The sequence below is a fragment of the Prenolepis imparis genome, unplaced genomic scaffold (assembly GCF_030444845.1).
Source record: "Prenolepis imparis isolate NDT839.2.m4 unplaced genomic scaffold, iyPreImpa1.0 SCAF_8, whole genome shotgun sequence".
Classification (NCBI taxonomy): domain Eukaryota; kingdom Metazoa; phylum Arthropoda; class Insecta; order Hymenoptera; family Formicidae; genus Prenolepis; species Prenolepis imparis.
The window spans coordinates 8232926-8246597 of record NW_028141166.1 but is presented as its reverse complement, the minus strand read 5'-3'; the positions used below and the strand labels follow the sequence as shown (position 1 = coordinate 8246597).

At 44.6% G+C, this 13672-nt stretch overlaps 2 protein-coding genes across 3 annotated transcripts in view; one reads left to right on the top strand and one right to left on the bottom strand.

Moving 5' to 3' along the window:
• Nucleotides 1-13672, bottom strand: part of Dnmt3 (DNA methyltransferase 3) — a 140809-nt gene that overhangs the window by 21475 nt on the left and 105662 nt on the right. Inside the window, exon 1 of one of the 2 annotated variants that reach the window (XM_083043665.1) lies at nt 571-838. The exons of the other annotated variant lie outside the window; for it this stretch is intronic. Coding sequence (XP_082899791.1) covers nt 571-681 — 111 coding nt within the window. The 5' untranslated portion in view covers nt 682-838. Of the gene's footprint in view, nt 1-570; nt 839-13672 lie in introns of those variants that run through there. 2 annotated transcript variants of the gene reach the window in all.
• Nucleotides 1317-13672, top strand: part of Tdg (Thymine DNA glycosylase) — a 111266-nt gene continuing 98910 nt past the window's right edge. The window contains exon 1 of the mRNA XM_083043667.1: nt 1317-4158. Within this exon, the coding sequence (XP_082899793.1) occupies nt 3959-4158 (200 nt within the window). The 5' untranslated portion in view covers nt 1317-3958. The remainder of the gene's footprint in view (nt 4159-13672) is intronic.

Here is a 13672-nt window from a genome sequence, read left to right as displayed (position 1 = left end):
GTTCCCGCGGAACGGAATCGGAAATCAACTTTGAGGGAACAATAATTTACAGTTCGTTTTCTCGCGAGCGGGGATCGATCGGCGCAATCGACGGCGACGACGACGACGACGATGATGACGATGAACCGCGATACACGACCCCGACCACGATTAATACCGCGCTCGTTAATTGTTTATCGGCATCGCCGGGATTACATACATCGCGAAGGATAATGAAAGCGTATGGAAAATATAGGTTTCATTATATATATAAGAATATGTGTTCAGTAATCTACTGGATCCACCGGTTTTAGTCGTACATCTTGTATTTAGTTTGCCCCCTTCGAAGCTTCAACATACGCTTATCTCGCTCTAATTCTCAATTAATTTCCATCAACAGAGAAATTCAAGATCAAACTCGAGCTCTTCTCTCGTGCAACATTATTCGATTAATTGCGTAGAAATAATGAGCTGCTGTTACGTGATTTATTATTTTCCAAAAAGCTGTGCTTAGAATTAAATCTCGAAAGTTCGAGAAAGCGTAGCTAAAACGGACAAACCTATATACTAGAAATTCTATTGCTGTTCTACCTTGAAATAAATTTCAAGTAAAGCCGCACGTTGTCGTAAACTGCTTTCGCATAAATCAACTTCTCGAGTGAAACCGCCAACTTCCGAACATCTCTGACTAAATGTTGACATCCCGAAATGCAGCGCACATCATTGATATATAATTTTACGTCCGAAGCCTTGGAATTATAATACGTTGACCTCGCAAAGTATTTTCAGTTAAGCGTAGTTAAGAATGCATCATCCGAATCCGAACTCGTCGTCAACTATCTGCAATATTTACAGCCTTCTTTTATATATAAGAGAGTCTCTACACAAGTACGCTTCCCCGATGTACATACATACTTGTCGTAAACTTTCCGCCGCGGTAACTGTCCGTAACTTTAGCACATGTAGTTGAGCCGAGTAGCTGAATCGAGCCAAGTGTGCCTAACTAAGAATCGTTCCATTATACATCACAGACAGTAGTAATGTATTTCGGAAGGCATGAAAAGTCGTATTTACGGCCGCGCTGCTGTCAGCACCGTCAGTGGATTACGGAACACGGCGTAAGACGTATCGACGACGCTACCCGACGACGACGAAGAGCACGAAGACGACAACGACGACGACGAAGACGACGACGGGGGATCTAAAAAAAGATCACCTACGTAAATATGTGAGCGCGAGAGTCCGTCCCCTTGTCACATCTTCAAGAATTTGCCATTGCGACATCCTCTCTCGCAAATACAATCTCGCCGCTCGCGCGCTCATTTGCATAATGTCCTCGGTCCATAGGTGGAAAGGACGTACGATCCGCGCTGTAAATTCGGCCGGTCTTCGTGGCTGCTGCGCGTAGAGAGTGACCGTTATACGTCTCTCACTCTCTCCCTCTCTCTCCCTTCCCTTTTGCCTGTCTCTCTCTCTCTCTCTTGCGAGATATGGTGCCTTATCGCCGATGCGGCCGATGTAGCCGCAGGTCGGTCGGCCGAGTAACGATCGCGCTACGATCGATCTATCTCAATCGATCGTGGTGGCGCGTGCCCCGATTTACTATTGATTGCCGGCGATCGATTAGCCCTGTCGAGCTTCGACGGCTATCCTTGGTTGCGGGCGCGTGACGAGGACAGCCGTGAAGAGGAAGACAAAAATGGAGGATGGAAAGAACGAGATGCACAGGCGGAAAAAGAAGAAGAAAGATGGGGAGAGAAGAGAGAGGGAACAGAGGGAACAGCGGGGGTGTAGAAGGAAGGCGAGTGTGACGGAGAGAAAGAGACGAAGAGAGAAGGGGACGAAGGTGCGGAACGAGGAGGACGAGGAACGAGTGGCAGAGAGAAAGAGAACCTATACGTGGAAGAGAGAGAAGGAGAAAGAAATAGAAGCATCGAGAAGGAGCGAGAGAGGGAAAAGAAAAGGGAAGGAGAGGTTTCATGGTAGAACGAACTAGTCGGCAATGTGCAAAAGAGAGAGAATGAGAAGAGGAGGAGAGGAAGGGGAGGAAGGAAGCAAGCGAGTAAGAGAGACGGAGATCGGAGTCGGTGCGAGCGCGAAGTAGCGAAGGACAGACTGCGCCGGACCAGCCACCGCTGCCACCACTGCCTCTGCCGTCACCGTGAGGCTTCGAACCCGAACGTGATCGAGCATCGTCGAGGAACGACGGAAACATACGAGCGGTGCGGCTCGAACGGCCGAGCGAACGATACGGACGAACAGTGCGGTGTCGACTCTTGCTGCCGCGGTTGCAGATTCCGCGGTGTGTGTGTGCGCGCGTGTTTACACGACGAGAGAGAGATAGAAGGAGAGGAGAGAGGGAGAGTTTGCGCCGCGGAGGCCAGGAGGGCACAAGAGATCGAAAGAGAGAGAAAGAAAGAGAAGAATTCACTCTGGGAGAAAGAGAAACGCGAAAAACGACGACGAGAGAAGGTGAACTCTTCTGCGAGAAGCAGGAACGTGCGTGAACGCTTCATCGAACACGCTCTCGAGAAGAGGATCGCGCAACACCGTGAGCACTTATACATACGTACGCCTCGCTCGTGACGTGTATCACGAGGCAGCGCCAGAGTTAAACGAAGGAGAAGAACGTAGAAGCAGCCAAGGCCGACGGAGAAGACGTGTACGTTGCGCGACACGACCGGCGCGGCACGAGCGTACACGCCGCGCGAGCGATATTGCGCGGCTACCCTTATAACGGGGCGTGGGAGCACCACCACACCGCATCGGCGTCGACGGTGGTGCGGCGAGACGGCGGGCGGTGCGCGTAATTCAAAAGGTGCGCGCGGCGGTCGCGGTGAGAACATGACAGACGACGCGGAGTGCGCGATTTCGAGGCGGCACCGCGTCGCGGGCGAAGGGACGATGATATAAACGAGCGGCGAGGCAAAAAAACGAAAGAGAGAGAGAGAGAGAGATACGCGGGGGCGACGAGAGAAACTCCTACTCCGAGAAAAAAAAAGAAAGTTCCCAAACGGCGTACGTATATCCGCGCGGCCAGTGATCCCGTGTGTGGCTCGCGTGTTGCGAGAACGCGTCCAGCGGTGAGTGTGTGTGAGTGTAAGAGGGCCAGGTCGCGCGCGCGAGTGGACTCCGGGTGAAGAGAAAGGAGAGAGGGAAGAGAGAAACCAGAGAGACATTCGCGGCTTCCGGCCTGTCGGCGCGGAAGCGGTCCGGTTGGCGAACGCGGTTTTACGAAGAAAGGATGCTGGTGACGTCGCCGACGGTCCGTCCAATAAGGACAACAATGACGACCTCGCGGGGTCTCGACTGAGTCGTGCCGAGTGTGCCGCGTCGCGACCGACGTCGTCGCGACGGTGGCATCGACGAGCGATCATCGTCGTCGTCGTCTGCGTTTTCACGTCGTCATCGAGGAGAGGTCTTAAGGTCTCTTGCGATACAAGGACGCGCGGTAGAAAGTCCGTCGGGCTCGAGTGAAGGCCTCGCAGCAACGGTACTACTTGTCCGTTGACGAAACATCATGAGCGAGAGCGTGTCCGAATGAAACTGATGACTCTACTCCGATTATTCCATCGCTAAAGACTGGATATCTAGTGACTATTCGCAACTGTCTGGAAGACACGCAGCCAAGGATATTATTTGCCGGAGAGGTTGTGGTAATCGAGAGAGAGAGAGAGAGGGGGGTGGAGGAGATTATTTCGCAATCATCGTAATCGACGTAGAGGACTTTTACTCGGAACCATCCGCAATTCTATAATAATCGCCTTCTACCGAAACCCGGTATCGATCCCGGAGCGTACAACGTGGAACGTAGAGTGACGTTCACAAAGAGCTTTTGTCGTTTTGAAGGAGCGCGTATCTTAAAGGATTATCCGCACTCGTCCCATTCTCGGCGAAATCCGGAGAACGTCGGAAAGCGACGTCGAGCGACGTCGGCGAGGTTGGTTTTTCTAGAAAACGCGCAAACGAGACAGACGGGATGCAGGTGGCAACGCTGTTCAGGGAGAGCGCTACCCTGCTGGGCGCCTCCAGCCTGGACCCCCCGCAGACTCACCATCATCAGAGTATGCACCAGCCGCAGCAGCAGCAACAGCAGCAGCACCAGCAGATGCAGCAGCAGCAGCAGCACGCCACCGACATGCAGCTCGTCGGCCACCACATGCAGCACCACTACAAGATGTAAGTATCCTCCTTTCTGCCGTTCTTTTCGTACACTGATCGCTGCCGAGACTCGCGCTCGCCGCTTCGAAAGTGTTCGACCTTCGGCTTCGAGAGCCGCTTTGGCGAACGCGGTTACGAGCCCGCGACGGCGCGGCGGCCAGTCAAGGTATACCGCGTCAAAGTTGCCGGCTTTTACGAGAGAGACTCGTGGTTTGGAAGATTTCTGAGAACCTCTAGCAACGAGAAGCTATATACGGACTCGCTATGCTAAAATGTACATTTTTCTCTGAGATTTACGAGGGCTTTCCCTTGTAAGAAGAAAGTTAGAAACGTTAATGTAAGAAGGCGCGAGATTAATAAATTTGATATCAATAAATTCGTTAATTTTTGCGTTGATAAAAAGTATGACGGTTTAGGAGAAAAAATTCAAAGTTGAGCTTGTGTACGAGAGAGCAGCAGTTTACCTTGAATACAAATTACAGAATTGAAGAAGCGGAAGATCGCACAGTTGTCCGAGAGATGTTGAAGGAGCGAGATCTTCAATATTTCTCTCTCTTTCGTTAAAAGATCGAATAATAATACAGGCAATTTCGCAACCGGTTGCTTCAATTGTTGCAGAAACCAGGCGGTTTTTGCGGTCAAAATACATAACGTATAAACCCATTTCGCTTTTTCCACCGGGTAGATGCTGTCTAAACACGCCTGGCTTTTGCATCAATATACCAGCCACTAAATGGCAAACCATATTCGTACATCAAACTAAAATGGCAAATGTTATATTTGTCGAATACTAAAATCTGTTAAACCCATCTTCGTTTCGCGAAGCGACCTTGAAGCGGTTTTTTTTTACGCACGAATCTCCTCTTCGCGCGTTAAACTTCGACCGAGGATATACATATAATAATTTAGCATGCACATTTCACATCGCATTCCTAGATAAGATCTTTAATGCGAAACGATGTTATCTCGCGCATGGATATCGCTTCTTATCGTTCGTCGTCGGAGTGAGAAGTTCTCAAACTAAACTTTCCAGAGACTCCCATTTAATCAAGCAATAATCTTAATTGAATAGTAGAAGAAAAGGTATACGCGCGCGCGTTTGAATCGCGGATGGAAAAAAAAAATGCGTCGAGACAAAGGAAGACTCCGCTTTTCCGCTCTTTCTTATTTCTCTCTTTGATCCCCCCGAGTCCGAATAAAATCTGGTGGCCGCAAAGAGTGTCCTCGCGCCGTTAAAAAGTGTTTATTTACGTTGGTTGTTGCATCGACATTAACTTTTTAAACGACGCGGTGTCGGGTGGCTCTCTGTCGCCGCCATTCATATTTGTTTTTATCCGCGTGCGCGCACGGAAATATCTTCTAATGGAAACGGCTGGACGCAATACGATTTTATGAGCTCCACATGCTCTCGCAATATACGCGAATGATGTGATACGGCGACTTGGATCAGCAGGTGAATTCTCGGCAAGAGAGAATCTCTCTCTCTCTTTTTCTCTCTTTCTCGCCGAGACAAGAGGGAAAATTGTTCTTGCCGCTTCTTTTTCAATATCTCTTGTTTTATGAATGGAATAAGGGGAGGGAAAAAAGGAGGGAACCATGCAGCAGATTTACACGATGTTGGAAGCGGGAGGGGCCTGCCAGACTTTATAAATGGTGGCCTCACACAATAAGTGGCGTTAAGTAGAAAAAGTCGCGCCAGTCGTAAGAGAGGCGGAAAATCGCGAGGATCGCGAATGTCATCGCGCTGGTTACTCTTGTGTTCTCGATTTTAACGATAAACGCGCGGAACGTTGAATGTTAAGTAATTTCTTGCGCGTCAAAAGAGAGAGATAGCTCGCGAATACGCTTAAGATAAGAATGAACTAATCAACAAACTCGTACGTATCGCTATCCGACTACCGGGTCGACGTCTCACTCCGAAATGAGATTCTCACTCGTCGGCCTTTACAGATATATATTTTTCTGGAACCAGCCAGTATTCACCTACCGAAAGCGGCAAGAGCGTCTAAAAATCTTATTCAAGAACATTTCGATTCTTTGCGTATTATGCAAATTCAATAAGTTTCAAAATCAAATTTACGATATATTTGTGGAATAAACAGCGGTCTCTCTCGAAAGTTCTCCGAAGGAGAGAAAAAGAGAGACCAGTCTGACTGTACTGTAACATTTCTTTTCGAAAGCATCGCCGAGCGGACTGATAAACATGCAAAGCCAGCGCGTATCGCGACCAAGGGTCATTTCTTTCCGAGACGTCGATGAGTCAGTCGCGAAGACAGAAATAACACGCTCGGCGCGTGGTAATGCGGATAAAAAAGCAAGAGCATGCGATAAAATCAGGCAGAATACATACAGAAAACGTACGTTTCGTTCGCTCCAATTTTGAAATACGGGGGAGAACGATCTATCATCCTTGAAAATTGGAGTAAAAGCTCCGCTTTCCCCTCCCCTCCGTCCTTCTCTCCTTTTTTTTTTTTTAGTCCGTCAGTATTTGCGTTTCTGTCGGTACATGATACATTAAAACAAGCCATCGAGAACGCATGATAAATCGGATATTTTACATCGCCATTCTCTAGTGTCACACCGGTGTCTCTAAAGAGGAGGAAAAAAAAAGGAGACAAATTTTGATAACGCGTAGCGCGACAGCGAGTGCGTTATGAGGGTCCTTGAATCGATGAGAATTTGATCAAATGATTAAAGTCTCGCTATACACTCCGAGAAAGATAATTCGCGACTCTTTAAATCAGAAATAATCTATGATAATAGGATTGCTAACACAATTGTGTGTGTTGTGTTGCATCTAACACGAGTTATAAATAAACTTGTTTTCAAACAGTGTGTACTTGAGCTTTCTATGTTTTAATCCTTCCTCTCAGGGGACAGCTTTAGTTGGTTGCAAATTATTGCTCCTCTTCTAACTTTTGAATAGACGCAAAAATAATAAATGAGTACCCTGCTCTCTATCTCTCTCTCTCTTTCTCTCTATAAAGGATGCTCTCTCAGAGAAATATTATCGATTTCGTCTTTTATAACGTTAGGTCATTAAAATTTTGATTAAATCTCTTTATGTATCTTGATCTAATTGACATGTAATTTATTTTCAAAGGTATATATACAAAAACAAGATAGATGCCCGGAAAAAAATATTAACTATCGTAACTAAATTTTAGATCTCTCTTTATATTACACCTAAAATTTAGAAATTTAAGTCTTTTTAGCTCTCTGGTAACTAATATTTTTAATTATAATTTAACGGGGAATTCCCTACTATAAATTATAGCTTAAAAATATTAATATATTATTAACTTAGTTACCGTAGCTATAAAATTTATAACATAGTAACTAAATTTTAAGTATAATATAGAGATAAATGATTTTTTTTTTCGTGTGAAGATATAAAGATTGTGTTTCGCGGACATTCGCGAAGAAGAAAATCATTTGGACTTTCATCGAGACGCGAATGGGTCCAGGCAAGCGTCACGAGAGAGTGTTCTCGCTAGAGTCGCGTCGTATATTGCGGGTCCCAAACGAAATTTTACGTAACATGTAAATGCGCTCGTCCTGAATGCGGTCGCGTTGCGTGCCTCTCTCTCTTTCCCTCCCTCTCTCGCTCTTTTTTCCTTTCTCTCTCCTACCCGCTTCTCTCGTCTCTTTTTATTATTGCCGAAGCGGCGCTTACGAAACCAGTTTCGGCGTAGGTCGGCGGCTCTTTCGACTCGGCCAACGAATTTTTTTCTACCGCGAGAAAGAGCGAGGCCCACCAAGTTCAGAAATATTATCACGTTGTCGCTAAAACGGCTCTCTCTCTCTCTTTCCCTCGCAGCGAAATCGCCCGCGTTCTCCTCCACCTACCCGGAGGTCGAGATGATGGAAGCTGGGGCTTCGAGAACTCCTTTACGAATTTCGTCACGCGCGGCTGAAGGGACGCGCCGCCGGCTGCCTCTGAATTTGTATTCGTTGCGCAAGGTCCGGTCGCGCCCTCGTTCCTTAAACAGTATAATTTGCGGAATCTCGTCTCCCGCGGTCGCGAGAGAGTACTCTTTCTCCCTTCCTTTCTCCCTCTCCTCTTCGTCGCGACGTAATCGTCCGGGCGGATTAAATCGCCGAGATATCCCCGAATGTATCGATAAACCCGGGACAGAGAGAGAGAGAGAGCTCGCAAGAATACAAAGTGTCGCTGTTTTTTTTCTTTTTTTTTTTTTTTGCGAAAATCAAATTGCGGTTCTGCTCGTCGCAAGTACAGTATTTAATTTTCAACGTCGAATTAAATTTAAAAGGAAGTTTCGAGATTATAAGTGAAACGACCGACGACTTCCGACACACGTTTTGTAAGCTTCTAGCGTGGACTGATTGATACGTCAATTCGTCGGATATTCGTCTCCGCGGTTTTTCCATTATCGCGAACGATATCGCGCGTGGCATAAAGACGTATAACTCGATTAGAGCGATATTATGACGTCTCGATAAAATAGCTTAATACAATTTCCATGTAGGACGCGGAACGGTGTCTGACAGTACGATAATTAAAGCGCGCGTTGCTTTATCGTTATCAGGAAAATGCTCCCTTGACTCTCGACTGGCCGGTTACTGAAAATTAGTCTCCGGCTAAACTCGATTATCGCGCGATCGGAAATATCGATAGATTTGTTAAATGCTCGCCACCAGTGATAAAATGTATAATTCGATCAGTGCGCGCACGTGCGCGAAATGTATTTAGCAAGCATAGGCAGAGCTGTGACTCTTAATTATTTAATAGAGAGAGAAATACGTCATCTTAAAATAAAGAAATAAAATAAAAGTGAAAATAAAAACAATTCGATCGTCGCTTAAATCTGTGTCTTTCCGAACGAGCCGAGTTTTTTTCATTAGCGTAGCGAAATAAAATTGATACTCCGATACGCGATGCGAATAAAAATCAATAGAGAAGAGTCTGTGTGACGCACTTTATATATACATACAGGGATCGACGAGTTTTATAATTTCATCATTGAATGATTATCGGACGACGACTGTTCGCGTCTTTTTCAATCCTTCCTTCGCCGAAATTAGATTCGTGGCGTGCTGTGATTAGTATTTAATTACAAAGTTCTGGCGAGAGCAATGCTTGCAAATTTTATCACGTTTTGCCGAGGAACGCGAATGCATTTGCATTCGTCGCGTCGCCGTCGGGTCCGTTCGCACTTGCAATCCTTAAATTGCGAAATGTAATCAATGGGTAGAATCCGTATAGACCTACGTCTCAACGACAAATACTTTCGTCAGGATAATATACGCTCCATATAAGTGTCAAGGATAATGAAGAAACAGTTTCATGCAAGCGTTAATCCTTAATTTTTCCCAATTAGCTCAATACGAGTTTAATCGCGATAATTCCAGAGACGAGGGGATATGCATTTTCGAATATTATGTAATTTAACTGTCCTTGCGCCGCGCGTCATTAAAGTATGTTAACGATCTCCCGCTGCAAAAATAGTCAAGCAAACGTGCTACGAGTCCATTGATACATAAATAATTAATGAAATTCATCAGCCGCCTTCATCCTCTAGTAACGCTTTCTCGACTACTCGTGAAAGTGTGTGTGCTTGCACGTGTGTCATTTCGATCTAGGCATGTATAATTTCATTATGTAACGCATTAGGATTTAAGAAGGTTATCGTTGCGAGAACGCGCCATTTTTATGGACGCGGTAGAATTGACGTAAATAAACATGCGACACGCCATGAATCGCATCGCGATAGCGATAGCGCGAGAGAGGAGCAACAAGATGTATATGTGTTCTCTCTTTTTATCGAAATGTCGATGATCGGCAAAACCGTCTATAAAAGTTCCATTCGGAACTGTGTCCTGAAAACCACGCGGACGTCGTGATCCTGGACTCAAGTTTCAGTTCGACCCGCGGTCCTTCCTTCAACCCTCCTCCCCCGTGCACTTTCCTCCTCGTTGAAAGTCTGCGTGCTTTCTTCGAGAACGAGTTCGCCACGTGTCGTTCACAATGTGGCGCACATTTTTCATCGGGACGTCGTCGTCTAGTTACTCTAGTTTCCGAGAGAACGGCAAAGTCTCTCGACGCGGCGCGCAAGATTCTCTTTACAATCTTCTCACGGAGCAAGAGCGACGATAGTTGAGATACAAAACGATGTAAGCGTCTCGGGGAAAAAAGGAGAGCCTTTGAGTAAAAGGTTGGAGAATAACATTCTACGTAATATCTACGATCATGAGAGAAGGGGGGGTAAAAAAGTTATCAATGCGAAATGAGTTTATGAAAATTTAAATTCATATAAACGGAAGGAAGTGAAAAAATATATTCTTTGCATTTTTCAATCCACGATTCTTACGGCTGGATATAATAAGATTACAAATCACTAAACGTGATCATTAATAAGAAAAAACCGGTAGTGTTTTTTTTTTTTTTTTTTGACATTGAAGCTGTGTGTTATCTGATTATGCAGATTAGCAACGCTAACTTGAAAAGTAAGATTGTAAACTGCGTGTATCTTTTTTTCACAATTAATACATTTTAAAATAAATGAGCAAAGTAAAAGAAATATTTAAAAAACGTCTTTTTTATATTGAACAAAACGGCTATTTAAATTATTAGTCTAAAATTTTTAAAATGATTAAAAGTATTTACACTCTCTATATAATAATATATAATCTACATAATAATTATGTAATCGTGTGACATGGAGGAATAACTTTTTTAAAAATATAGTTTTGACAAAACAAATAAGGACTCTCAAAACTCTCTTCCGACTTTACCATATCAATTTCTATCAATGCCAACATCTAAATAGCGTTCCGCAGTTCGGGATGCGGAGGCGAGAGAGCGGGGAATGTATTTGATGTATAGAAGTCTCCGGAGAATTGAAGCCAAACCCGCAAGAAGTTTGGACCAGACTTGAGGGCGCCAATAGGTCAAGGCTATCCTGACGCTACCGATGTGTATTGTATATACACACATTTACATTAGCGCGATCTACCCGTTTTCCAACAAATTCATTACGGAGAGCTCCTTGGAGAATACTTGAAGATTAACGACGAAGATAGTCCGGATAGCTCCGCGCATTCGTCACCGCGTTTTTCGAACTTTCTCGTCGTTTCTTCTCTCGCGGCCGGAAAGAGAAGACCGGAACGACCTTTTGGATTCGCGCGCGCGCAAGGGAGAGAGAGAGAAAAAAAGAAAGAAGAAGAAGAAGTATTCACAGTGAAGCTGACATCGTCGATGCGGTTGCGAGGTTGAAAGTAGGCGGGGAGAGCGAGTACCTGAAGCAAGGACGAATCCTTTACGATGACAGGCTTCGCTCTCCGCCTCCTTTCGATCCAGGTACCATCATCATAGTGTCGGTTGGCAGGATCATGCTCCTCTCGTGCCGCGACGTCGCGTCGGCTGGATATTACGCCGGGGTTTTGCAAAATTCTGAAACTCGCCGGAACGCGACGAGAAATAAAATTCGCTATACAGATAATTACCCGACGCGTTTAACGCGATTTCACGTCTCTCCTCGTACTCGCGAGCTGATCAAATGTGAAGCCTGTAATTTTCACAGAGCAGAGGCTCTCGAACCTCTTCTTCTTCTTCGATCTTTACGACACAACTTATGTAATTTGCCATATACAACCTATCATCATTCTTAATCATTGTTACGTTAAGTAACCAGCACTTTTGCTGTCAAATGACAATACACGTGCCTACGGCGAGGATTAATCGTTACTTTTTTTTTCTCGACCTACAAATATTAATACGATAATACCGCGTTGCAGTTTGAGAAGATCCGCTCTAAGTATATACAGCAAAGCTGCTTAACGTTCGAACCCATTAATAAGTAATGAGCAATAATGGCAAGAACCAACATGCGTCATAATTCTATATAATTATTGCATGATCTCCTTTTGTGATAAGTACGACTTACCAACTGTACACTTATATATCTATTAACATCTAAAATAACATAACGCGGCGTACGTCAATAATATCATGTAATCGATGTTTCCAGATTTAAAACTATTAATGAAGAACCGATTATGCTCTCTTCGACAAAGTGCAAATTCCTTCATGATATACGTCAGTCGATACGTCGCAACGACAAATCCCGACAGCGTGTTATTGCAAATCCGACTATGAAAACACAGCAGTATACGTCGAGTAACTCGACTGTCAACGGTTTTACCGTTAGGGCTGACATATTTGAGTTGCCGTAATGTAGGTAGCGGAACAAAATTGTCGGTTCTGGGAGAATTCAATCGATATGTAATTGGCGATGTGCGCGGCGATCGCGTGGTATTTCCTTGGCAAGACAAAAGCAAACGCGCAACAATAGCACAAGGCTGGCGGCGACAATACGGAATATCGAACGGCGATTGCTTCGTAAAGAATGCGCGAGGAACGTAGCTTCGCGAGAAAAACTCGAGAAAAGTTAAACTCATTATAAAAAAAAACATGTGTGTAATCCAGAAATACAAAAGGGAGGACCGAAGTAAACAGCTTTTGCAATAATTTTATCCTAACAATTCGTGTAAAAGATTTTTAAAAAATTACACGCACAAAATAAAATATATTAATTTTCAGACATTATAATATTCATAAAATAATTAAATAATAATTGCGATAATAATTTTTCATAATAAGTTTTCGACAAATTCAACGTTTTATTTACATTTTGTATGGAAAAGAAAAAAAATCATTCAAAAAACAAGAAATGATATGAAAGAAATGGCGAGACGTGTATGTAAACGAAAAAACACATGGTACACTCGACATGGGGGTTTCGTCGCGGATAATATCGTGTGCGGAGGGAAACGAATGTGGTCTCTTCGGGTATACGAGAATCGTGGCTATAAGAGTCGCGAATGGAAAAACGAGCGAGAACATAAACGCGCGGCCACGTGTCGCAGATAAATCGTGCCACGCCGATAAATCGACCTTATCAATAAGATCGTCGAGACTTCCCAGCGCTTTCTCTCTTTTCCTCTTTCTCCCTTCTCCGCTCTCATTCCATCCCGCCGACGTAGTTATTCATGTATTCCAAACTTACGGAATATATGAATAACCTACGAAAAGTTTCCCAAGTATTCGTACGAATCGTCTTCGATGAAGCCCCCAGGTAAGAGACGCGGCGACTGCGTTTAGCGCATCTCGAAAAAAGCGACAGGTGACATGCATCCCATTACCTGACCTGCCTCCCCCTTCCTCTCTCGCCTCCCTGTCTCTTTCGGGAAATTACCTTGAATATTTCAGCGGGCGCGGAAAATCGTTTTCTCTCGACATGTACGAATTTTTCCAGATGTTAACACTCGAGATCTTAAAAAGTATTTAATATTTTACAACCCTTCTGATCTCGCGCGATAGAATTTCGAAATAACATTAAATTATTCGCTTCGCGAATATTGAAAGTGGCTTCGGAAAGATGTTAGAAGGCTCCGCTACGATTTTATTTTTCGCATTTGCAGTGCAATGATCTTTTCTCCTTTTAAAATAATTATGTTTTAATATACATTACAATTATCCGATCGATTACTGTTGTCACGAATAACTTTA